Here is a 26,656-nt window from a genome sequence, read left to right on the forward strand (position 1 = left end):
CCCAGAGCTAAAAATCTAATTGTGGCAATAAAACATTTAAATTGCACACTAATTACTATTTCCCTATTTCTCATGCAATTTACTTATTGAGTTCATTTGCATATCAAAAGCCAACCTGTCAGTGATATTAACTGTGCAAGTAAAAAGAAACTGCCATCATTTCTCATATGTTTATGTCAAAACATAAACTGTCAGTTTCGGTGTCGAGTAAGAATCGTCCCACTTCCTAACAGTGACTGTGCCTGGAGGCAACAACGATTAATTCTGTCCCACAGTCAACAGCTTTAGTTCACCTCCATGAATCTGCTTGGCTTGTCATTCATGCAGTTGAGTAATACACGGGGAGGTTAATATGCAAAGAACCTCCAACACTTGAAAAACAAAGTCGAGTAATGCAGGACACTTTAATGTGATTTCTAAGGGTTTGAAATACACCTGGGTCATTGAAGACATTATCAGATACACGTCTTTCTACTGTATGTTGTCAGTTTTTCCCTTTATGTTAATCTGCAGTCATCAAGGGACATAATGACTTCAGAGTGACCGTCAATGACCACACATGATCAAAGTCGTGCACAGCTTAAGTGCATGCAGCTTTTGAGATGAACCAACCGAAGAGCTAGTTTAGCACTTGGTTAACGATGAGGTGATTAGCACTTCAAAAAAGGCTGTCTCAGGGCTCATCACGTCACCGACGACCCAAAGACAATCAGGAAACTACCAGCTCTCCACAGCTCAGATGTGAAATGTTTTGTGGTGTAAATGACTAAGAGTGGTGTGTAATGTCTGCAGCTTTCACTGAATTCACAATCATATTGTGACACTTCTTTGTTGATTAATTTTATTATCCCAAGTGGATTGGCAGTGGAGGCACATAAAAGGAAAATACACATTAAAAACAAGTCACAGACAGAGTCAACGCATGACGCCCCAATATGGGCAAAAAAAAACAACGGATGTGCCGCATGAACCTGCAGTGTTTATACAAGTACTAATATTAACATAGGTGTAAATGATAGAATGCAGCCATAAGCAGTATGTGATACAGGCTAATAACAGTACTTAAAAAATCATGTGCTAAATAGCTAAATAGAGTGGGCACCAGTGCTGCAAGTCATGCATGTGTGTTACAAAATTATAACAAATTATTAATAGGTATTTGTAAGACTGGTACAGTACAGTTGCGGCAACAGCTACTAGTTAACTGCTGGGATGAAAATAGAGATTTAATGTTGACAATTAAAGCTGTCTTAAATTCTTAAATTCTTCTTTTAGTGTACATATTCTAATAGACACATTAAAAAAATACATCCAAGAGTACTTTTTAAAAATACTTCTATTAGATTATATTGTAATTTCTTCATTTTTGCTCAGCACTTGTACATACTGTACAGTATGTTGTGAAATCATCCTGTCTATTGGAAGTGCAAGCTTGCCTCTATGATGAACAACAGACTTAATCTGCCGAAAGTCTGAGTGATGGTTTACTCACTAAAGGTGTCACAATCTAATCAACACATGTCCTCTCTGCAGCACAAATCTGACAAGCCATTCTCTTGAAGAGCACCAGTAAACGACTGTATCTTCTTTCCAGAATAGAGAGTAGGAGTGATCTATGTCAGATCCTAACACCTTCCTACTGATTTGAAATAAAAGAGTGTTGTGAGAAGCCCTGGAAGTCTTGGTTGAGGGCTGTGGGGAGTGACACAACTAGGCATCATTATCAAGTGTGAGATACACATTGGTTGTGAATTTTAAAAATACAGCTCCAAACGGTATTTGCTTTTGTGACAGCAGTCCAAATGCAAATTTAGACTGGTGGAGGTGCATACCATTTTTTGCAAGAATAATGTTATCCTGGGAGTGATTTTTGGCCAATTCAAATTGCCTATATTCATGTTTTAACTAACCAAAAGGACCAGGAATTTCTATGAAAAATAAGATAATAAAAAAGAAAAATCTAAATAAGTAATATAAAATTGCTTTGGTAGGGTAATCCAGCCTAATATGGCATATTGAAATATATTCAGGTTACACTTAAGATGTGCTGGCTGATGTGGGTGAGTATTTGGTTCTCTATTGTCCCAAAGAGGTATATTTTGTAATGTCAAAGGTACAGTAAATAAAAAAAGTAAAGATGGCACCTCAAGCAGTAACACTGAGATTAGATTCATGCTGTTTATCAAGCTGCATCTTAATCTGTAGCCAAACTGGAGAAGCGATGGACAGATAAACAGATAAAGCACAACTGTGTCAGTGTTTTGAAAAGTGACAGTTAACCATGTTCAGGAGCTAATACTGAGTGTCAATTGCATATGGGAAGTGTGTGATTTGGTTGGTTGTGCGAGTCTGTACATTGGGTGTGTCCACGTCTGGGAATCAAGGGGGTGAGGTGTTCTCACAGTGGCGTTTAGGGGGTAAGGAGAGGAGGGAGGCAGTGGGTGTTGTGACATCCACACAACACACATGGTGGCAGTAAAGCAAGTGAGGGCATGATGCAAGGCTACACAACCCTTATTGTTCCACGTACCCTCTCCTATATGTATGTGGATACACATGCGCACGCATACTGGTACCAATATACACACGTACACAGTTAAACGATACACAACAATAGGATTATTGCAGTACAGTGGGTAAAAGGTACATATGTACATACTCATACACACACTTTCCCCAAAATTCGGGACAGGCAGACATTGATGACTATTTGCCAACACATGATATAGTCTGATGGGTTAATGACAATAGATATTATGCGTTTCAGTCAACTTTCTGAGAGAGTGATAAGGCATGCCTGCACTTGTTCAGCAGAGAGTGACTGGTTGCTGTCCGGTTACTCAGAGTAAATCGACTTACTCAGCCTGTTTGTGTCACCACCAAAGGAGTGTGTCTGTGTGTAGGGGCGGCTTTATCTGGAAGAAAAAAAAGAGATAGGTTCACATTCATATGAATCAGTATTTTTGAACATCACATTAGCTCAAAACATTTGGACATCCAGTTAGCTTAGCTTAGCATAAAGACTCGAAACAAGAGGAAACAGCCAGCCTGGTTTTGTCCAAAGGTACACCGTGTTAATTAGTGAGCTATAGAGGTGCTGGGACCGAAAGCCCACTGCTCCGAAGGCCCATTGCTCCAAAAATGCACACTCTCCCTGCAGTTGTTAATACCACACAAATACAGTCCTGCGTGCACGGGGCTGTGACAAGCGCAAGCTAGACCCTCCCTCGCAACTGCTCAACACTCGCTTGCTACTCAAGTTGACTTTTGAGACTTTGGAGGTGGGGATGGAATAGACAGTGGCTGATGTTGCCGCTCCTTTGATTGGTCACTTTGAATACTGACCATGACCTTTGATTGGCTGTTTGATTTGATCACTGACACAGTCAAAGACAGGCAGTTGCTAGCACTCACCTTAACTAACATTGCGTCTACATTTTTTCCGCAGCAATTGTAAACTACATGGATCATACATGCCACTGCTGTCGACACAAATAGCCTATGTTACATGTAATGTATGTATTGAATAAGCTTATTTCCCCAAATGTCAAACTATTAATTTTAGTAAAAGTAGCAATACTACAAAGTAAAAATTCAAATGAGAATTTTGTATTTTTGCTCAAGTAAAAGTACAAAAGTGTTATGAGGAAAATGCGCTTAAAGTAACAAAATGAAATCACTCATTATACAGAATGGACCCTTTAATAGTGTTATATATATGTTATAGGATTATTAACCCTGTATAAATGTGTTAGCAATATTGTTGTAACCAGTCAACGTGGAGCTGTTTAACTTCTTTATTAACTGTTGGGCAGTTTAATCTTCAAAAACCTCAATTGACTTTACCTTCAATTGTCACCTCAATCTTATAAATAAATAAAAATTCCTTGTATGTTCACACATACTTGGCCAATAAAGCTGATTCTGATTCTGAAAAACCTTGTTTTGCAGTGAAATAAGAATATTTCAACCTGTTTCTAATTTAAAGCAACTTGTTTAAAAAAAGTGTCCGTATCTTGAAACATGAAAGAATAAGGCAGATTGCTGCAGTAGCATCATAAAAAAAGTTGATTTTCATTGCAAACTAGCAGATTTATTTTTCAAAGTTTAGAAGCTGATTATATGTTTTGTATGATAAATAATATGCAAAATATGCAAAGTAATAATATAGCTGTCAGTGTAAAAAGCCTTTTCCTCTGAAATGTAGTGGAGTAGGAATGTAAAGTAGCATACAATAAAAATACCTAAGTAAAGTACTAGTACCTCAAAACTGTACTGAAGCACAGGACTTGAGTAAATCTACTTAGTTACTTTCCACCACTGTTGGCTAGTCCTACAAGACGTTCTGATTCCCAGAAATCATCACTTTTTACTTTAACTTCTCATCCTCTAGTTATAGAGGTGAAGATCACAAATTTGGAACATATGTAACCAAAATAGGATATAGTTGGATATGATAGGATAGGATGGGGTGGGATTTTCATGTATTTAAGGTCTGTTTCCCCCCAAAGATGCTAAAAGACTAGCAGGCAACTCAAATAAAGAGGGTATACAGTCACATCTCTACAGAACATTGTGTACATGTTGTGACATTAGACAAACAGCATTAATTTATTCCATGTCAACACAACTGCGGTGACATAAACCAGGCCTGTTCACCACAACCTCAGACCAAAACAGGAAGAAGCTGTAGATTAATACTGACAGTTTCAGACCAGCAACACTCCTGCACTGTTTTATAGCTGGCCTTCCTTTTTTTTTTTTTTTTTTTACCATGCTCATTATCTGGTGAGAAGTCCTTGGATTTGATAGCAAAGCAGTTCAGATGCATGGTTTCCATTCCTGTGAGATTAATGCGGGGCTTCCCAAGAGTGATTTTCCAGAGAATGTGGTCTTCACCGTTGACTTAACCCCTACTCAATGATAATCACATCATATAAAGTCATTTTCATGTTAAACCTTGTATCTCCAAAAAATCTAGTTTGTTCATGAGCTGTAAGAGAGGTTAAAGAAAAGTCTGAGTGTTTCCTCAACCCATATGTGTCAATTTAGAATGATTTTCCTTTAAATTAACAGAACATATTTGCTCTACTATTGGTGGACGCACCAATTTTCATGTTGCATTTAACAATGAAGGAGCACATTTATTCATTGTAACCATGACAATGTAGAAATAAATGAGAAATTCAGATTTTCAAAAGAACACAAGTTACAGTACAATACTCCTATCTTTCCTCTTCGTTGTGATTGTACTCTAATCCTCACTCACTCATCTCGTCCATTGTCTGTTACATGTGATGTCATTTTGCGTGTGGAGCGCTATTGGTATGTACTAACCATGGGGGTATTTTTGAACAAGTGACATAGCATCTTCAAAATTCGCATCTCTGCAACAGCTGATTACTGAGCAGGCATGCTGTACTTATCCATGACACACATATCTGTGCGTGACTATCTATTATCAGACATGGTGGAAACAGCTCTGTCATTACATTAGTAGCTGTCTAAGGGGAGCTTTCAGCGTTGGGATTATTCGCAGTTAGAATTGATACAAAAGTTAATGAGAATCACCACCAGGCTTGAGAAAAAGCATTATAGCATAAAATGACATCACCAAAATCATGGCGGGTTTGTTTGCGGTCTGCTTCTCCAGCATGATTTATAATTAAAATAAACCAAACAAACACTCCATGAATTTGAAGAACCTCTCTAACGTCACGTTTGTTTATTAATGACCCTTTTTAAATTTATTGCCTTTAAAGTTTTATGCAAACCACATTATTTCTGACTCAATCGCTGGTCACAGACACTGCGGCACCACTCAAAGGGAAGAAACTGAGGAGCTGTCATCACACAGCAATGGTATATGAATGATACGAGAGTGGGAATAGAGCAACATAATGAGGATACACATACACACACACAACAGAGGGGCAATCAAATCACTTATTTCCAGACCAATAAAAGCACAAATATGGTCAGAGGATTTGAATATGGCAGTTAAGACCTGCCTTCATACATACACAAAACCACATGCCCATACACACTCGTTACAATGGCTTGGCTTTTTTCTCCAGAGACAAACTGAGAAAACGGATGTGTATTTGCAGGTAGCTCCCCTGACAGACCTGTAGAGCAGGCTTCTCGCTCTCTCATCTGCTGCCAGCTGGTCTGTCTAGAAGATTGTCTAACTTACCTCACATCTACCAGGTGAGGTAAGATGCAAGGGCGTGGCCTGAGATGAGTCGGTCTCATTTGTTCCATTGTACTTTTTAAAACAATTTGCATTTAAACTGACTGGCAGCTTAAAAAACTCAGAAGCTTGGCTGTCACTTTGCCAAAGATTCAACAGGATCATCGAGTCATATTAACAGTATCATTAAAAGTTTTACTGAGTGGCAGATGCAGCAGGCTGGTTGAGGTGAATAAAGCTTGGGTAAACACATTTTGGCAGGCTTAACACTGAGGTTCAACATCGTCGCCTGTGAGAGGACAGAAGGAGAGCAGCACTGGACTTTCCTGTCCAGAGAGGAAACTGCTCTCTGAGCAAATAAGAGCAACTCTTCCCCTGAAGAAAAACACAATGAATCACAATGGCTGCAGACATCCAAAGCAATACAAAGCCACTGCTTTTAGTTACAGGGTTGATGGATTACATAAATGTCAAAGTCTTTCAATAATATATCGATATATAACAATAAATGAGACTTTTTTCCTCAAGATCCTCGTCAAACAGCCTCACAGTGGTTTATCGGGGTTATATAGTCAACTGAAATTAATATTCTACAGATATTTGTTCAAACTACCCATTTAGGACCCAGCATTAATTTGAGGACACAAAGCAGCAGTTATAACATTTGGAGATAGAAGGGAGTTTTTTGGGAGGTGAAAAATCACTCAGAGACAATATGATAATACTGTATGTGGTGCACAGTATGTGCAAGCCTGCAGCTCAAAGACCCTAAGACTACAATCTAAAAAGAGCAGAGGATTAGAAATTGCACGTTTGGTTTCCTATCATGGACTTTTTCCATGATGAACTATAGCAGCTACAATGTTCCTTTTTATCAGTAGATCATGTTACCAAAAAGGTTCCAGAGAGTTTGATAAATGTTCCTTTGTGCCAAGACCGGTTCTGCAATGTCACCCAGCAGACCAGTCTTATCCTCCAACCTGCAGCTCAGTCTTATCTGCCCTTCTGTTGTCATTAATGTGAACACAATCTAGAGTAGTGCGGAGGAGGCTGAGCAATGTTGAGCATGAATAGATTTTTCTGTAAATTTGCAAATCTGTAAATACCAGTGTGTATTGTTATGCGTCAGTTAGTGAAAATCTATAAAAAGGTCCATAGACAGTTGTTTTTACTATATTTTGTATAACCAAATCTTTTCTTAGTATTTTATTGTCTTATAGCTTGCTTTCTCTTCTTATAGGCTGCATTAGCCTGTCCTTGCTAGGTGCACATAATATAAAAAGACGCAGTTGTTTGGAGAGGTAATCAGGTACGTTTTGAACGTTAGGGAGAAGAATAAAAAGGTTCTTTAGTTGGAGTCCCCAAGGTAAGCTCTAATGACAAACAGTCAGGGTAAACTGATATGGAACCTCACATTATTACCTGCTCAAAATGCAAAAAAACTATAGAAATAGATTTAAAATAGATTTTCTCCACTAACAACTAGAAAAAAACCCTCTTTAATTTTCAGACAGACAGAGTAAAATTGTCCATGGAGAAAATGGCTGGCAGGGTAATATGTAAATGCACGTCCCACAGGAGGATACACTTCCATGTGAGACCACAGCACTGTCTACATGTGTTCAGTAGAGGGAGAATGAAATGAGGCAGGAAGGGATTTTTTGAGATTCAAATCCAAACAGACATCGAGTTACACCTGCCTGTATGGACCGGTAGGTAGAGTGGATAAACTGACAAATTTCTAACAATACCAGGACACTTTCTCCCTTCCGCATCTGTCAGCCAGGAACTCAATATACAAGAAAAACAATACAAAGACACAACACTACATAGAATCATGGCATTATATGAAAACAGTTTCTCTTGTGCCAAATGACAAGCTTTTGCACACTATTCATTTCTGTAAACTTTATTGGTGTACGTATATATTTTCTGTTATATTCATTTTGTTGGACCTCTCGTGTACCTTGGAGTAGAAGTTATATACAGTAAATATGTGACTTAGTTTGACATTTTGGGAGTTTGATGAGAAGATTGATATCAGTCTCATGGCTATACTGTAAATATGCAGCTGGAGACAGCAGTTAGCTTAGCTTAGTATAAAAACTGGAAACAGGTGGAAACAGCTAGCCTGGCCCTGTGGGAAGGTGAGGTGACAAAATCCGCCTACCAGCACGTCTAAAGCTAAAATTAAAGTCTAAAATTAACATGTTATACCTTGTTTGTTTAATACATACAAAAACAAAAGTGTAAAAACAACGATTTTCTTACAAGGAGTGGTGCCGGCCCAGAAATAATCTTTAGCGAACTCTCTTTTTATACTTCGATTTCTGTACAAATGAAATACGTGATATATATATATATATATGTTAATTAGTGAGCTCTAGAGGTGCTGGAAGTGGATTTTGTTTCCTTTGGACAGAGCCAGGGTAGATGTTTCCCCCTGTTTCCAGTCCTTATGCTAGGCTAAGCTAACCGGCTGCTGGCTGATGCTACATATTTAACAGACAAATGTACAGCAGTATTAATCTTCTCATCTAACTCTCTGCAAGAAAGTGAATAACCATATTTACCAGAATAGTGAACTATTCCTCTAACTTACCTCACAACCTCTGAATGTGTCATGATTATGTTTTGATGTGAGTAGATTTGAATGTGTGCACGTGTGTGTGCGTGTGTGTGTGTGCACAGCAGGTGGTAAAGGGGCAACTCCCCATCTCAGTAGGGGAGTCCAATCCCTCCTCTCCCATTAAACCACGAGGTTCCTACACCCAAAACACTGTAAGCTGATTCCACACATCCACCGTTCAGATAACAGAGAACTACATAAAGAAGAATTACATAAAAACACATATTTAATGAAAACCAGCAGCAAAAGGACAGGCAACAGGAGTTCAGTATTTATTGCTGTGTATTTTTTAAGTTTAATACATCCACAGGAATACTAGAGGTGAACCACTAAAATAATTGGACAATTACTGCCCTATTGTAAACAGGGCAATTAACAGTCCACACCTCTGGCTGAAGAAAGCCTCACTGTGTTTTTAACCTGCCAAACCTCTACACTACTTATGATTTACACAGGGGGGTTACTGGTTTATGAGGTCTATTCGGGAGCCCTGAGGTGTCACTCCCGGTCACTCCCAGGTTTCTCCTCTGCCTGGTTTCTGGCTGTTTCGCACCTCCAGGAGGGACTATTATCCTGTCAGAGGGCCACTCTTCACAGCAGTGTAAACGCTTCACCCTGTGAAAATCACACCCTTCTGCTTGTTATGTTGGCCTGTGGAGGATGGAGTTCACACACAGGTCTGACCGCGAGCTGCAGATGGTCATCAAGAATTAAAATGGATGGAAAAAAACAAGGCCAGAAGGGGAAACACAGGCTGAGTGGTGGTGAAAACAAGTGCTCTGAACTTTAAACTGTTGGCAACAGAGACACATTAAACTTTCAACTATATTGTTATAGATTAGTTACACCCAGGAGGCATTTGAGGAGAAAAACGTTTTTCTCCTTGCAGAAACTAATGAACACATCCTCTGTGTTTATATCAATCTCGGTTGAATATATTTATACAGTAATTTATTCAAACAGCATTACAAAGTGTGTTACAGTAAGCACTACTGCGCACTGGTTTTGACATTAATAGAGTTAAAAAATAAACTTCTTAGAACTTGAGATGTGTTCCAGTGTATCATACTTCTTATAGTGATGGTTACAACTGGGATAATAATTATTGCACTTACAATTTAACATGGTTACAATTTAAAAAAAAAAAAGTTTAACACTTTATTGTAAATTCTAACCAGGAGTTAAGGCCTTATCAAACTGTCCTTCCACTGCAACAAAGTTCATGCTTAACCTTTTCATGCATACACTGTCATTGTCACTTGGTGTGTGAGGTAACCTTTAGTAACATTTCTGAAAACAGGTCTGGTATATCACCAGTCAAGTAAGGTGACAAGACAACTGAGGTAAACGTGACCAACTGCTTCTAGGAGATGAAGGTATAACGTAGTTATGAGGAAATGAAAATATATTTGACAAAGAAGGCATGAATGTTTATTTATAGAAATGTAGTGTGCATACAGCACATCTGACACTACACATTTATACACCTCCTTTAATAAGTCTTTTCTAAAGCTTTCTGCGTACATACAGGGTAAATTCAAAAGCAGTTTGCTTATGTAATTGACACCATCGACAAACAAAGAATAGGATAAATTGTCTGTACATCTTTTTCAAGTGCTTTTGTCTCAACTGATTCATGAATCTAATTAATAAAAGTTTGATTAATATGAGCTTGAATAAGTGTGGTACTGCCCCCTACTGGAGAAGGAGAGTAAAGCTCCTCAAAAACATTAACCAGCAGACATACACTACCTACTAGTGATGGCAAATCATTTAAGAACAACATTGATTTTTTTAATGTTATATCACATTTATTTTTAATTAAAAATACAGTGTGGTAATGCTTATAAAATACAGAAATTGGCATAATCGGTCAATTCAAATCTAAATGCATAAATAAGTATAAAAGCAAAATTGTTAAAAGGTAATTTCTCTTTCAATACAATGTCAGTTAAAAGGTTTGGCTCTTTAGGTTTAGACAAGTAGTCTAGGACCAGTGCTATAAAGTAATTCAAGTAACTACACAACAAAGTAAGACATAAAGTCAGTAATGACACTAATATTGGTCTTTAAAAGTGGCAGCACTTACATTACATTCACATTATGCGTGTGTATTCATACAGGTGAGAAAAGGAAGAAAAAACATGAAGATGTACATCAAGTCAAATCAAAATCAACTATTAAACTACCTGCTTTCATCCATTGAAAAGAACATTACTTAAGCAAAGAAATATTAAATGCATGCAGCATGACCAGAAACATTGCTAATGTATGACTCGTGTGTCATCAGCACTTTGAAAGAATCTCCTGACAGCTTTTGTAAACTTTCACCAAGCAGTTCAGCCTTGGCTTTGAACTCTGAAAAATGAGGAAAGGACGTTCATTGGAAACAGGTTATTTTGAACGACACTGTGTGTATTAAAAGCCTTTATACAGGAGGTAAACAATAAACAAAACACCAATAGTAACTTGCCAAAAAGCAAGTTGCTTTATGAGATCTGCGTACACCTTGCATTCAACCTCACCTGAAACAATGGCACAACACTTGACACTGCATTAGGGTCTGAGGGGTCCTTCAACAGTACGCAAAGGTAGTAGATGATTTGATGCTGAAATAAAAGCATTAGACGTCAATCCACTCATCTTATAAACTGACACAACTGTAGTATGAATAATACAGAATAATGATATGAATAATGGAAAAGTGCACACAAGCGATAGACAGAGACATAAATTTCCTTATTCACCATATAAATAGCTTCATTGATGACAATATCCTTGATCTTGCTCATCTCAATGAATGTGGTGCTCTCACGGCCCGAGGCGTAGCTGGCAGACACCTGAATGCCTAAGGAGCCAATGACAAGCAGGGACTCGTGGTCCACCTTCACAAAGTGGATGTGAAGCATCATGCCGACCAGGGTGATGAATATAGCACTGGACAGAACAGCTGTGTTCTGCGAGAGAGGGGAGACATTCACATGCAGGTCTTGTGTATGGTGCTTATATGAATGATTATATCTCACTCAAAAACAAAAAGAATACTCTGATCATTTCAATTTACAGATCACAAGGATCACAAGAAGGATCACCAATATGTTGTCCATTAGAAGTGTCTTGGTCTGGTTTACCACAATCAAAATATTCATAGGGCAGCTAATATTGCTATTGGAGCTGGACAATACTGACAAAAAACAAATAATGCGATATATTTGATTGAATGCCTCAACATCAATAATGTGACAAGATGACTGTTGGTGCTCTCATACAATAGGTAGTAAAAGGTATGAGGTGTATAATATTGTCAAGTAAAGATAATATGACATGAAAGCAAGTAGAACAGAAATAAAGTTAAGTTTAAAAATTGTATAACTTACTTTTACTTAAGGCTACCTTTATATCTATTACAAACTACCTTAGAAACAGTACATCTCGATTATAGAGTAAAGTACATTGACGTGATTGTTGGTCTAGTCACTATTTAGCGATACGGGCAGTGATTCAGTCAGAAATGACTGCTGTAAAGTTCAGAGCTGCGACTCATCTGTCTTACCTCTGTGAAGAAGAACACGGCGTATGCCACAATCCAAACAGAGCAGGTGAACACCATCACCTTGCCGATGGACACTTTGGGGGAGCTGACAGTGAACTCTCTACAAAAGTCGGAGTGACTCTGACAGTCCAGAGATATCGCTTTGCCACGAATGTCAGTGAAAGCTTCATCTTCCATCATGAACGCAACAAAAACAGTCGAGGAAATGCGAACATAAAGTGATCTCTGGGAGACACAAACAGTTAGCTTAGCTAGCTATCACAGTGACGGCAGGTTAGCATTGAGCTAGTTTTGGCTATCTGTAGACAAGGTCGAGTCAGGTCAGCCGCATATGAAGACATAAAGTGGTGGTTTCTTAGACGGGAAAAGGCTAATTATAGCGACACGTATACATACGATGCTAGGTTTCTCCAATTAAATATAAAATAGGAAACAACCTAAAGGCAAAAAATAATATTCCCGGGACAACTACAACTGAATTGATGCCAAAACCAATTATCACATTGGCTGCATCTCGGTACTTACACCGGGTTGTTCGGGCTATGTTGTTAGCGTAGCGTAGGCTAAAATAAAGTATAAAGGGAAGCGGGCGGGCACTGTGTGTGCGTGCTTCACAACAACCAGAGGCATTTAAATATTTTGTACACTTAATAATAAAACATATATGACGCAGCAATTGTAATTAACATGGTGTGTGTATACTAATATCAGTTGCTGTCTCCGTGTAACTGTGTAAACTTCGGTGTACGCCGGTTGTAAATAAAAGTGGACCCTACAGCAGCTGGAAGGTGCAAAGCTTTATGGGAAACGTTTAGTATCTTTTCGGTATCTCCGCGTTATTTGTTTACGTAGCCAGGTAGCTATTGTAAAACCATGTCAGGAGTTTAAGTTATAATGTACTGTAAATTCGAAGAGCGTAGTTTATAAATAGAATAAAAGCACTGATTTAGCCAAATTTAATCCTCGCCTTTCTATCCAACTCCCAAATCCTTCATTTCCCAAAATGCATTGTGTTTTTATGACTTTTGACCTCTGGATAAAAACAAGCCGATCAGCTGATGTAAAAGCAACAACATCTACAGAGGTCTGATACAAAATAGCTCAGCTAGCTAACTTTTTAACCAACGTTAGCCATATGTTGCAGTCGGCGGTATGATGTTAGACAGTGTACGTGTCCAGTTTTAGACTGATGAGGCAGCATTTTAGTCAGCGAGTCAGTCGTCGTCCGTCGGACTAGGTCAGTCGTTTGAAACGAAGGTTGTTTGTTTCTTCAGAAGTGTGTCTCTTTATGTCGCTTAATGATAGATAAACTATTTATTACTGAGTTTCAGAACGTATCTTTTAGACATTATGACGAGCATACTGGGCTACTTTTAAATAGCAACTTGGCATCGTCAGGTGAGCTGCAACACTACTAAAACAAGACAAGAGATGCAGGGCAGCTAATGTTAGCTAGCAAACTGTTGTGCCAAAACATAAAGTAATTACTAGTCTGGACTTGTTTTGCTACAGTTACAATACCCTCATTAATAGTAAGCAGTAATAAGGTCTTTAGGTGAACATTTCATTGTACCTTCTGACAGTATTGCACATGAGTGAAGTGGGTTTTTGGATAATTTGAACAAAACAGGTTACATCACATCTGGTCAGAGATTTGCTTAACAGAAAAATAACTTTATTCCACGGCATTGCTTTTGCAATCTTAGTTACTCTCAGTAACCGAGGGTTAGGTTTGAGATGAGTGGTCAAGGTCCAGCTGTAGATAAAGGAATGAACACAGTCCTCGGATGTCAGGAGAGCTACGCCTGTGGGGGTTCAGACGAGGCTGCGTTTGAATGTGACGAATGCGGCAGCTTGCAGTGTGCTCGCTGTGAACTGGAGCTCCATCGCCAGGAGCGGATGAGGAATCACGACCGGGTTCGGATTGCACCGGGCCACGTTCCTTTCTGTGACTCGTGTAAAGGTGACAGCAGCTGCTCTGTCAACGGTGGACGGCTCAGAGCAGTGGTGCGCTGCCAGGGTTGTAAGATCAACCTGTGTTTGGACTGCCAGAAACGCACCCACAGTGGAGTCAACAAGAGGAAGCACCCTCTGACACCTTACCCCCCTGTCAAAGCTCTCCAGGATAACAGTGTGACTGCTGGGGAGTCAGAGATGGAGATCCTGAAAGCCGAGCTGGAGAAGGTGTGCAACTTCCTTTTGGTGGACGAGAGGGAGGAGATGCAGGTAAACGCTCAAGAGCATGTTTTAATCTTTTTTGATAGCACCTCAATAATGTGATGTTATGACGATGGGGCTGATCTTGTGTGGATTCTCAGGTGAAGGGTGAGGAGGATTTTGTGAGCAAACTGGGCTGCAGGCCAGATGAGCTCCTCAAGGTGGTCTCCATCTTTGGAAACACTGGGGAGGGCAAGTCCCACACCCTGAACCATACATTTTTTCTTGGACGAGAAGTGTTCAAGACCTCACCCACCCAAGAGTCCTGCACCGTGGGTGTGTGGGCAGCTATGGACCCTGTGCACCGGGTGGTAGTCATCGACACAGAAGGACTGCTTGGGGCTGGTATGGGACAAACAATGGATTTGCTTAATATCATGAAATAAACACGGGTAGTGGGAGGCTGTTTTTCTCAATTTACAGGCATTTGCTCCTATGTTTTCACTCATCAGGAGCCAATCAGGGTCAGCGAACCCGGCTGCTCCTTAAAGTCCTAGCTGTCTCTGATGTGGTCATCTATCGAACCCATGCTGACCGTCTCCATGACGATCTCTTCAAGTTCCTTGGCGATGCATCAGATGCCTACCTGAAACATTTCACCAGGGAGCTGAAAGCGACTACCACCCGCTGTGGTCTGGACGTCCCGTTGTCCACTCTGGGTCCTGCGGTAATCATCTTCCATGAGACCGTCCACACCAAGCTGCTAGGATCAGGTATTTAAATAAGTCACCCTCTTTTCTTCTTTGGGCTGTATTTTGTAGGAATTTAATGAGCAAGACTGGCATAAGATTGTTTAAAGGTGCTAATGTTCTCTCTACTTCACTGTCTGTATGTCTCTGACTCTGTTTTGTTTTCCATTTCTAGACAAACCGTCTGAATCGGCCGAGCGTCTTCTCCAGGAGCGTTTCAGGAAGCTGGGTCTGTTTCCAGAAGCATTCAGCTCCATCCAGTACCGTGGAACTCGGACCTACAACCCTCCCACGGACTTCAGCGGTCTGCTGCGCAGCCTGGAGCAACAGCTGGATAACAACACCACCCGCTCGCCACGTTCTGCCAGCGTCATCTACAAGGCTCTGCAGGTAATGATGCTTGAACGTATGAAGAAGTGTGTACTACATACTCATGCTTTTATAATGTGATGTAGACAGAACACTTTTGCATGTATACACCATTAATGTGTTAATGTTGTGCTAATTTGGCTAACTGAATTAGCCAGAATTACTGACAGTGAATGTTATTGACTCTTCCTGTCCTTCCATCTCCTCCTGGATCCTTCCTTCAGGCCCTGAGCGAGAGCTTCAGTGGGGAGATTCCAGATGAGCACATGACCAGTAACTCATTCTTTCCAGATGAGTACTTTACGTGCTCTAGCCTCTGCCTCAGCTGTGGGTACGTCTGTCTCTCCTCACTGCAACTTTTGCAGTTCATTAACAAAATGAATATGACGGAACAGGTGTCATAAAACAATCTCAGATGTCACAGCAGCATTCTGAGGTACAATGAAGGAGCTTCTCACAGTACACTACTGGGCAGTGCACATTTAATTTGCATTTGTAATTTTCAGATGGATCTAAAAATGACAATATTGTTAATATTATAATTATTAAATGTAATGCAACAGTATTTGTTTTTTTAAATTATGATTGATAATGTTTGATGACAGTCAACTCAAAGAATCAATGTTAGTATATCCCTTAAATATTTGCAAACAAATTTTGGCCTTTGTCTCTGACTTGGTGTGCTCCCACTCTCAGTTCAGGCTGTAAGAGAAGCATGAATCACCTGAAGGAAGGACTCGACCACGAAGCCAAACATCGCTGCCGCTACTCAGCTCAGTATGACAACCGCATCTACACTTGCAAGGCAAGTACAAACCCGAAGTGCCACACGTGCAATGTGTTGAATTATGCCTGCTTGACGAGGTTCTGAGTGTCTGTGCTGAACTTCTCAGGAGTGCTATGAGGGAGGGAAGGAGGTAATAGTGGTTCCCAAAACGACGGCCTCGTCTGACTCACCGTGGTTTGGCTTGGCCATCTACGCTTGGTCTGGGTGAGTCCAGCTGCCACAGGACCATTTGGAAAATTATTGGAAATGGCTTCCATGCAAGCACAGTGTGCTCAACCCACTTGTTAAATTGGAACTATTTGCCCGTTCACAATTATAACAGCAGAAATTGCAAAGACAAATGCATTGCAGCTCTGCAATACAGACCAAGACCGAGAGGCAACATAATCTGTCCCCTTCATATTGGAACCGAGATCTTTTCTGTCTTCGTCCAGGTATGTAATCGAGTGCCCCAATTGTGCAGTGATCTACAGAAGCAGGCAGTACTGGTATGGAAACCAGGACCCAGTGGAAACAGTGGTCCGAACAGAAATTCAGCACATCTGGCCTGGGGTAAGGCCACAGTGGAACAGCCTAAATGAGATTCTGCTTAAACCAATTAAACAAAGTTAGAAGCCAAGATTTCAAAGGTTTTAAGTCGAATGAATGTTGTCACGTCCACTGTGAGCTGCATCTGCAGTACATTCTTGCCAGTTGGTTGTATGTAGATGCCCAGGAAGCTAATGCAAAATGTTGTTTATGACCTTAACATGTTGATCGAAGCACACTTAGTCAAAAGTGCTGAGTACAGAAGCGTAAATGCCAAGCATAAATCATCAGATACAGTATGATACGTATACACAACAGAAGTCTCTCTCTCAGACTCTGTTGTTCTCTTTTTGCTTTTCTTTCAGTCTGATGGTTTTTTGAAAGACAACAACAACGCTGCCCAGAGGCTGCTGGATGGAGTCAAATACATTTCTCAGTCTGTGTCTGAACTCAGTGTCAAGCCTGCCAAAGCAGTCACCTCCTGGCTTACTGACCAGATTGCTCCCACCTACTGGAAACCCAACTCCCTTATCCTGGTACGTAACTAAAAACTGGACTAAAACCAGAAGAAATACAAACACTGAGAGTGAAATTCACAATTCAACCAACCCCAGATCCCACAAGAGCAAATAAGGTGCTATAGATTCCACGCTGTCAATAATTTCCATAAAATTCAACTTGGTACACAGCTTGTTCACTTGGGTTTAACCTTTTTACTAGTTATTTGGAATTTGTAACAGTTTAATCGTGATTTCTGCAGAATTGACAATTGATAGCAATGATGCAGCATTTTAAAACGAAGGTTTGATTTTCATGAGGAACATTTGTTGATTAGATGCAACAGTGGTGAGGGGGAATGAAGACAGACGGTTGAGAGAGAGAGAGATCATACTTCCATTAAGAAACAGGGTTTCCGACAATACTTCTACATCTAGTAGATACCCAGGCTGTTTATTACACACCTGTTAAACCCTACATGGTGTTCCTATATGGACAGGATTTGATGGTGATGTCAACAGTGTGTTTCATCATTATGAAGTGAAAACATATCTCCAAAATCCTATACTTACTTCTCATACTGGGATTATATCTACAGTGTGACAGCTGGTGGTAGACTCGTGTCATTCTCATGTTGTGTGTTGCAGAAATGCTATAAATGTGGGGAAGAGTTCCAGCCCAATGACACCAAGCACCACTGTCGAGCCTGTGGAGAGGGCTTCTGTGATTCCTGCTCCTCAAAAACCCGCCCGGTTCCGGAGAGGGGCTGGGGCCTCGCGCCTGTCCGAGTCTGCGACGCATGCTTCCACAACAGGGGAATCCCGACTGGTATGCAAATGAATCCCTCATTTTGAATTAAACACTTTTCGGCCCTCCTTCCTGTTATGGATGTGATTCTTAACGGTGTGTTTAGTGCCTGATTTCATGTGTGTATGTTTCCCTGCTGCAGAGTTGCTGGATGCTGCGTTGGAGGAGGAGGGAGGCACCCTGATAGCCAGGAAGGTTGGAGAGGCAGTTCAGAACACTTTAGGAGCTGTAGTCGGTGCTATCGACATACCTCTCGGTGAGCATTAGATCTGTCTACATTATCAAAACAGTGCTGATAAAGATCTCTTCTAACTGAAACTATCACTCTATCCAGCTATGGTTCAACAGTGAACAGTCTGTTAACTCCTGATACTGTGAAATATGGGAGAAGATTGTGGTAGTTTACCCCATGTATCACTTTTACCTTCAGTGGGTTCATTTGGACAGCATTTCTGAGGAGGCCACTTGATGAACGTGCTTGTGACACAGAATGACTGTAGTATTCAGCTGAACATCACCCATCCACTGAGAATGAAATATATCATCTTTGATTAGATGCATGTCGGACATGTATGCAAGACCAGTAATCAGGATTAAGTTATTAAATTTGGCTAGGGTACAACTAACGAGCGTTTTGCCTTTACACATTACTTATGAATAATCAATGGTCATGCTGATAATTTTTTTGTCTGTCGACTCATCGATTAATCAACTAATCGTTTCAGCTCCAAATGTGACTTATTTATCAGTTGGAAAAACTTTAGTTTAGTTATGACCAATAAAACATTACTAGTTTGTTGTTTCTATCAGGCAGCATGAGCTTCCTTTGCATTGATGCTTAAATGATATCTGTCAGCCCCGATGCAAAGCTAAAGCAATTGGGTAGTGCTGGTTTTACACAGTACCAAAGGCGAAGCAGAGTTGTCTGTTATTCCCCTGATTTTAGAAGGCACAAATTGCAGGCACATTTGTCACAATAACAACTGCTGCTCCCTCTCGTCTGCGTGCAGGCCTGGTGAAGGACGCAGCTCGCCCAGCCTACTGGGTCCCGGATCAGGACATCCACTCCTGCACCGAGTGCCAGAGGGAGTTCTCCCCACGTCTCTCCATCCACCACTGTCGCGCCTGTGGCCAGGGCGTGTGTGACGAGTGCTCTCAGGATCGACGCGCCGTGCCCTCCCGCGGCTGGGACCACCCAGTGAGGGTCTGCAAGGGCTGCAACCAGAAACCTGGAGAGCTCTAGCAGGACGAGGAGCGGGAGTTAAGGATGCCGGCCTCTGCGAAAACTGGAATTGACAACATTTTGACTAAAAGGCTTCAGTTCCCTGTTGTCTTTTTAATGGCATTTCTCGGCTGCCGCTAGACTGTCTGTGGCAGGTTGGACTGTTTTTTGTTTTTTAACATGTCACTTCAGTCCCTTGATGCTATTTCACTTTAATATGCCTATATTTTACACTGTGAACAATACCAGTCAGAGTGAGACTTGAATATCACGAAGGTAGGAGAGATAAAACAACCTGACAACGTTTTATGAAAGTGAGTATTGTACATGCTTGCTTTCAATTCAGTTCAGGTAAATTTCCATGTACCCCTTTGATCCTTTAAAATCTATATTGATGCACATGAAACCCCTCCCAGTGTGACACACTAGTACTATTAGCACCTTTTTAGTAGTCTGGGGCTACATGTGTATACCATTTATTAATAGAAGTACTGACTGAACATCTTAAACTGATTCCAGGTAAGCACTTTTATTCTAAGGTTGTTTTCTGTAGAAGTCCCGGATATAGCATTCAGGGCTGGCTTTAGAGGAAATGATGGAAAACCTGAACAATTATCCACCACAATTAATTCTGATGTTTGTTTGAATGGATGCACAGTAGTTTCCTCTGCTTCAGCCCTGCAAGCTTTAGCTATCCTGCACCTCTTTGGCTTCAGGAGGATTCGAACAGAAGCCAATGATGTACTGTAGCACCGAGATGCATTCCAACTTATATACTTAGTAATAACTACTTACATAATCCCTTGATCCTTTGTGGTTGTTTGTGCATTTAAATGGGCAGATAATAGAACAGCCTTTATAATGCTGTCCACATTGCCTGTTTTAAATTTTACATAGAATATACATATATGGGTAAAAAAAATGTTTACTTTAATAGGGACATTTTTAAATGGCCTCGTGTTTGTTTTTAAAATGTCAAAACTACTATCTGTTAATAACACAGATCTGACTGCAGTGGGATGAAATGCAACAGAAACTGCTTTTATAGAGTGGCTGGCTCACAGTGGCAATATGGTACAGAGAAGACTTCAAATCATCTTTGAGGCTGGCCCCTCAAAACAGGAGATAATTAAACTCAGGCTGTGTAGCTAGTTAGCTAGGAGCACCAAGTGAGCAACATCTGAGGTTGCCTTTATTGCAACAAGACTGTACTTGACAATTATCTGAAAAATATAACACATGATGCAGTTAGGCTTTCTGAGATTGACTGTAGTGATGGTTAACCTGGGATTTTCTTTTTCAGTAACTGACTGGGAGAGTTGGTTTGGTTATGATGTCTTTAAATAAGCTGAAATAACACTTTGACCTGAATCAGTGAACTATCTCATCACTTTCCTCATCTCAGAGAGAGATGTTCAATGAATATGAATATCACAAGGAACAAATCAATACCTTTATGCTCATGTATGCTCATACAGTATGTATTAAACTGCAGAAACTCAGTCTGTGTGTGTGTCATTTAGGAGCAAATACAATGCAATATATCACTGTTTTATTGATTTTTTTTTTCAATTAGAAAATGTGTTGATTTACAGTATGAATGTAGTATCGTCCTTTTCAAATTCAGATCAGAGACATCCTAAATTAGACAATCATGTCATAAATAAGTGCACTTTTTTGTAAAGGTTACAGAAAGCACTATCTTAACTGTAGTAATTGTATTTCTTTTTGGCACAAACAAGTCAAAAATAACATTCCCCTGAGACTGTAACGCTTCTGAGGTCTTGTGGAAATGAACTGCATACTGGCCAAATCCTTTCATTTATAAAATACCTATTTTGTATATGAATATAACTCCATTTATACATTTGGCAACAAAATTATGCTGTCCTTGTTTTAAGAAATGATTTGTGAGATGAAGCATGTTCAGTCTTTTCCTAAAAGCCAGCCTGCTGCTCTCCTCCTTCCTGGTAGTCGGTGTTGTACGGGAAGTAGTAAAGGTCGTGTTTGACAGCCATGAGCAGGCCGGGGAGCCCCCTGCAACCACCCAACTTGGAGGAGAAGACCACGCTCGGGATCAGGTCGTTTGCAGCCGGGTGGGGTGATGGGATAGTCCTCAGTAGGTGACCGTCTTTTAGGCTCCATAACCTTGTGTAGCAATCCTGACCAACTGAGGAAGGAACAGAGGAGGAAATGCAAAATGAGTGTTTTGTTTTTCCTATCAGAGTTGGAAAGCACCTTGGGAGAGACATGAGAGAGACATGAGATGTCTTTGGCAGGCTTCGGTTCTCTCAAACTATCACCATAGTGTATTTTTATCTGCAACTGTGTGATGGCTCAATCTTGAAGCTCGTGTCAACTTACACTGAGTATGTCAGAGCATAGTAGATGTAAACCTGGTGTCTCTCTGATTAAGTCAGTTTAACAGTGAAACCTTTGAAAACCAAATAGTTTCACAGTTGTCACTATGTTTGACAGAGCATGTTTTGTCATCTCTTACCTGCCAACAAAAGCCCCTCAGGCTCATTGACGTGGATGGGAAGGTAGGCATGCTCATTGTAGTGCCCTTTGTACTCCTGCACTGGTTTTGTCACACGCACATCCCACAGCTTAATCTGCACATAAATCAAGAAAACACACAAAGTTAAAGCAATAATAGCATCTATGTGGGCTAATATTTTTTTTAATTATCCTCTGAAGAATCCCAATGTTTTACTCTGAATTTGGGTAAATACGAGCTAATTACTCATAATCGGTTGTGTAGGTTAATGGCTGTAAAATAGAACAGCTTTTTAAAGAGTTTACAAAGTTTGTAACTGGATTACAGTTTCAAATAAACAATAAACAGTGCTGTGTATTATTCTAACCACAAAGTTGTTCCAACACCATACTTGCCCTGAAGTGACAAACATGTGACAGCTGCCACATTTTCCCACTTGGGACATTAGTCTCCTCTCAGGACCAAAACATAGTCAACATACTAGTAATTTAGAACTCTATGTTTATAACAGGACCCGAAGTACTGTTTAATAAAATAATGTTTTCAAGCCAATGACCTGACCTGGCCCAGCATGTCAGCAGCAAGCAGGTAGTTCTCGTCCTGCAGGACGTGTACAGAGGTGATGGCTGATTCTTGATGGAAGCGGCTGGCTTTCCAGCTTTGATCCCTGCGGCTGCGCTGCCGCAGGTCAATGCTGAAGATCTCCCCTGATCGGCAACCATTAAACAGCACAGGGACCTAGGAAAAAAAAAGGAGGTATTCTACTTTCTTGGTCTTTCTTTTCTGTCTTACATTGTCCTTCTATATACTATACTACAGCATGTTACAAGTGAACTCAAATATGCTTTAAATCACTTAAAAGTAATAAATGACTTACCCTAAGCGCAAACTGCTGAGCCAAGACATCGCTGCCAGTGCTGTACGTCTGCGTTCGCCCCGTCTCTGCATCTTTCACTATCACCCTGCGAGACAGGCCTGCCAACAAGTAACCGTGTCATTATTTTAATTATCTACAACAATAATCAGCTACTAGGTTACTCTGTATTCCAAAGCAAATTTTAACCCCAAGATGGACGTCATCGTCGTGTTTGCTTTTCTGTGCAAGTAGATTTTGAAAAATAACTGAAAATTCTTTGATTTGATTCCAACATGTTTTGCTGTAGCTTTTATTCTGCCCAATCAAACTGAGTATGATTTAAGAAAGTTTAACACCACAAAACTATAGCCAAGTGACTCTACAGAAGCCAGCAATTAGGATTATCTGATTATGATTGATTATTAATGTCATATTTAATCATGAGTTGCAAGACAAAGGATGATGGCTGGACAGACCAGTGCTGAAGGTCTTGTCAAACTGGGGGTTGAGACACCAAGCACAAGACCAGGCAGAGGATATCTTAAAGCTGCACAGCATCCCGGGCTGGTCTGAGGAGAGAGGAGAAAAGTTAAAATGGGGCATAAACAAACAACAAATCTTGCAAAGTAACTGCAATCTACCTTTAAGAATAATAAAATATAGTAGGCTGATGTGAATGTCTTAAATAGTGTGAGAAGCCTAAGAAGATTCTATTTGATACAACCTGGGTTAGAGTTGCTGAAGAGGGAAGCAGGAAGTAAACTGACGCAGCCAGGGGTGTCTGCCACTCCTACCAGACACAGCCTGACAGTCAGCTCAGTCAAGGAAAATACAGGCAGTGTCCAAGCAGCACTTGAGTTTTAAGACATGTAGACTGGCTAAGACCACTATTAAAGCTGAAGAAGGATACAAGACGTGGGAGTCTGGGTAGTTGACTGAGGCCCAGCAGATGGAATTCACCTGAAACACATTTAGCCAGAGCAGAGCTGTCACACACATTTCCAACATTTTAATTTTTACTGACAAAAGTGATTTTTCTATGTATACAATGGGCTTTGAAGGGGATTCAAGGGGTTGTTGACACCTTTAGCTTATGAGACTAATCTAAGTATTTAATTAATGTTCAAAAGAGGCACAGTACACCATACTAACAAGGTTTCCTTAAAATGTAGGGTGGAACAGTGAAGTACATAAAATGTCTACATATTCAGAGTCACTGCTCCAGCTCCTGTGAAACACTCCCACCTTGCGATTGGTGAAGTAGAGGTTGTCACACATTTCCACAGACAGAGATCCCCGGCTGCTGCTGCTGAAGTTCATGATGCCGTACTTGCAGCCTCCGTGCGAGACATCATTGACTGTGAACACTCGCTCGCATGCCGAGTCCCCCTGAGAGAGACAAGGAAGAAGAGGGAGGATTGTGTTTAAAGAGGATACGCACACCAGCAAGTACACTAGGACAAATTATTTTGCAGAACAATTAATGTAGAAAAATGTGTTTCTACAGTGCATCTATTACAACTGCAATATTAGGCATCAGGATGATGTTTGGTATTAGCTGTAGCGTGTTTTGTGTGTCTGTTCTCACCACTATGAGTCTGAAGTTGTCAGTATTGGGGTTGCTGTTGTCCGTGCTCTGGATCTCTAGTTTGTGGCGTCTCATCCCACTGACCTTCACCTCATGGACCAGCCTGGAAACACACAATAACCACGGTTACACCGACTAGTCCCATCTGCCCGTGTATTCATTTCATAGAAATGTTTGCCAATAGGATGAATATAAATCATTTGCAAATGTATGCGAATTAAATTCATATAATTCAAACTGTCAGGCAGTACAATATTTTGACTATGTTGTAGCATGTTTTTTGTTTCTTTTTTTCTGACTGTTTTCAAACCCATGTCAAAATGTATTAGCATCATTGTTAGTGGCCAATAATGCTCCAAAGAAAACTCACTCTACACATACAGAACTGATTATCATTAAAGTTAGACTATGTTTCGCTGGGGTTGTTTTCTGTAATGTATTACAGCTGTGGGTAGTGTAATGTGTATAGGGTACAAGGAGAACAGCTCTATGTCCATGTATGCATGCACACATTCATTGTGATACAGCACCTGCAATAGGAGTTCTCAGGTAACAAGCCAAGGTGTCTTTTCTGCAGCAGCAGCGAAGTGTTCAGTCCTGTTCTTGGTGCTTTCTACAGAGAAGATAATAAATGTCCCTTCATTAAACAAGCGTGGAACCTGTCCAGGCCCACAGAGCGTGTGTACATGTTAGAGACCAAGGCTCAATGACAATTTCGGCATTTAAAGCTTCAAGCACAAGAAACTACATCATGCCGCTAAAAGCTAGACGAGGATTGAAATTAATTGTCACCACAACAGACGCACTTTTCTGGGCTTTTCATCCTCCGCAAGCATCTTGTTTCTCTCTTTCTCTCTCTCTTTCTCCTTCAACTGCTCTCTGGTCAGTGGGTTACAGTTGTTGTGTCCGGGTAACAGGCGGAAGTAACGATTTTTCTCCGGGTCAAAGTAGAAACCAGGCAGCTCTGGCAACAGAACAGGTGGTAAAATTAAGCATGAGCATATTTTGTTCTTGCTATTTAAGTTGCATCCTTGATTATCTGGTATACGGTAGGAATAACCAGATTTTGTGTTTTCTGTGGGTCTTCATGTGGGAACTTGATACCAGCGTTCATGGGAAGAATCAATATGAAGCAACTGAAATTAGTTACTCTGACAGCTTACAGTCACTAACAAGTAGACTGTGCTTGTTATGTGTTATGGCTCATGACTGAACACCAAAGAACAAATATTCAATTATGGTAAGGGTTGGTGTCTGGTACTGACCTGGTGCAGCACTGCTGGCCTTAGAGGAGGATGAGGAAGGTGAGGAGGATGAGGACGAGGACGAGGAAGAGGCGGACTGGTTTTCATATCTCCTCTGAGATGCTCTAAATGATGACCCTGCATTATTATGTTCAGACCTGTTAACAGAACACTTGATATTAACCTGACGATGAACGGCAGATAACGTTACAAACACTTCTTGTATGTCATATCACATTCTTCGATTAAGTACCTCAAATGTGTGCCAATATTTAATTTACCATACCACTGTTCGTCCTGTGTTGATCTTCGCCGGTTGTCTCTGTACCAGCCGTGGCGTTGACCAGCACCTTGTCGCCTGTGCGGTGGCTGCCCTTCTCGCCTGTTCCACTTGCTCATCCCTGCTGTCTGGGCCCAAAAGTAAAGATCCTCACACCACGTTGTCTTTCAGTCGCCTCTATGTGTACAACTGTGTAAGGTTAGCTGATGTAGCATGTTTACTTGTCAGCTAAGTTAAGTTAGCAAGTTGTAATCATTAGCATTCTTGAGCTAACGTTAGCTAAACATCTTTCTCGACACCTTTATATCGACGCTGCATATTAAACATGAGTAAAAGTAAAGAAGGTTTTAATATGTCAATAAACACGTCTTCCGTTGAAGGCAAACAATGTTTATTTTCTTATTAAACTGATGTAACGTTACAGTTTTAACACCTCAAGAGCTAACTGTTGTACAGTGAGTTCCTGCCATGTTGTCCCGCCTCCAAATGCCATTAATTGGCTTATTGCTAACAATGGTGCCTGACGTCACAGGCATTCATTGGTTGTTTTCTTTGTGAAGGTATCAGCCGCGCATTGAAATAATAATGTAGGAATGTTTTTTATTCATTTGATTGACGGACGATGCACATTCAAAATACTCTAAAGTACTAACACAAAATGTGTACATCCCAAAGTCCGTGCATTTCATTTTGCCC

At 40.5% G+C, this 26,656-nt stretch overlaps 3 protein-coding genes across 3 annotated transcripts; 1 reads left to right on the top strand and 2 right to left on the bottom strand.

Moving 5' to 3' along the window:
- Window positions 1-10,230: 10,230 nt before the first annotated feature.
- On the bottom strand, window positions 10,231-13,102 carry pigh (phosphatidylinositol glycan anchor biosynthesis, class H). Its single transcript, XM_044168784.1, has 4 exons — window positions 12,376-13,102; window positions 11,570-11,779; window positions 11,348-11,431; window positions 10,231-11,180 (listed from the first exon to the last, which is right to left on the bottom strand). The coding sequence occupies exons 1-4, from the start codon at window positions 12,553-12,555 to the stop codon at window positions 11,109-11,111; spliced, it is 546 nt and encodes a 181-aa protein (XP_044024719.1). The 5' UTR covers window positions 12,556-13,102; the 3' UTR covers window positions 10,231-11,108.
- A 294-nt stretch (window positions 13,103-13,396) lies between these two features.
- zfyve1 (zinc finger, FYVE domain containing 1) lies at window positions 13,397-20,994 on the top strand. Its single transcript, XM_044168782.1, has 12 exons — window positions 13,397-14,601; window positions 14,694-14,937; window positions 15,045-15,305; window positions 15,457-15,671; window positions 15,875-15,981; window positions 16,347-16,455; window positions 16,544-16,641; window positions 16,872-16,989; window positions 17,331-17,501; window positions 18,111-18,291; window positions 18,413-18,526; window positions 19,281-20,994. The coding sequence occupies exons 1-12, from the start codon at window positions 14,113-14,115 to the stop codon at window positions 19,511-19,513; spliced, it is 2,340 nt and encodes a 779-aa protein (XP_044024717.1). The 5' UTR covers window positions 13,397-14,112; the 3' UTR covers window positions 19,514-20,994.
- A 33-nt stretch (window positions 20,995-21,027) lies between these two features.
- On the bottom strand, window positions 21,028-26,466 carry wdr21 (WD repeat domain 21). The gene is made up of 13 exons (XM_044168783.1): window positions 25,967-26,466; window positions 25,702-25,838; window positions 25,243-25,400; window positions 24,967-25,049; window positions 24,437-24,539; window positions 24,094-24,237; window positions 23,759-23,808; window positions 23,573-23,652; window positions 23,325-23,417; window positions 22,870-22,967; window positions 22,554-22,730; window positions 21,993-22,107; window positions 21,028-21,662 (listed from the first exon to the last, which is right to left on the bottom strand). Exons 1-13 carry the CDS (start codon window positions 26,077-26,079, stop codon window positions 21,430-21,432), a joined length of 1,584 nt encoding a protein of 527 aa, XP_044024718.1. The 5' UTR covers window positions 26,080-26,466; the 3' UTR covers window positions 21,028-21,429.
- Between the last annotated feature and the right edge of the window lie 190 nt (window positions 26,467-26,656).

Source organism: Siniperca chuatsi, linkage group LG16 (assembly GCF_020085105.1).
Source record: "Siniperca chuatsi isolate FFG_IHB_CAS linkage group LG16, ASM2008510v1, whole genome shotgun sequence".
NCBI classification, from domain to species: Eukaryota; Metazoa; Chordata; class Actinopteri; order Centrarchiformes; family Sinipercidae; genus Siniperca; species Siniperca chuatsi.

Coding starts and splice junctions, on each gene's coding strand:
- zfyve1 (XM_044168782.1), top strand. CDS start 14,113: ATGAGTGGTCAAGGTCCAGCTGTAGATAAAGGAATGAACACAGTCCTC. Junction 15,982..16,346: donor AGCCTCTGCCTCAGCTGTGG/GTACGTCTGTCT, acceptor TCCCACTCTCAG/TTCAGGCTGTAAGAGAAGCA. Junction 17,502..18,110: donor AACCCAACTCCCTTATCCTG/GTACGTAACTAA, acceptor TGTGTGTTGCAG/AAATGCTATAAATGTGGGGA.
- pigh (XM_044168784.1), bottom strand. CDS start 12,555: ATGATGGAAGATGAAGCTTTCACTGACATTCGTGGCAAAGCGATATCT. Junction 11,780..12,375: donor CCGTGTTCTTCTTCACAGAG/GTAAGACAGATG, acceptor CCTCTCTCGCAG/AACACAGCTGTTCTGTCCAG. Junction 11,181..11,347: donor GTGTTGTGCCATTGTTTCAG/GTGAGGTTGAAT, acceptor CTCATTTTTCAG/AGTTCAAAGCCAAGGCTGAA.
- wdr21 (XM_044168783.1), bottom strand. CDS start 26,079: ATGAGCAAGTGGAACAGGCGAGAAGGGCAGCCACCGCACAGGCGACAA. Junction 25,050..25,242: donor AGGATGAAAAGCCCAGAAAA/GTGCGTCTGTTG, acceptor TCTTCTCTGTAG/AAAGCACCAAGAACAGGACT. Junction 22,108..22,553: donor CTGCTGACATGCTGGGCCAG/GTCAGGTCATTG, acceptor ATTTATGTGCAG/ATTAAGCTGTGGGATGTGCG.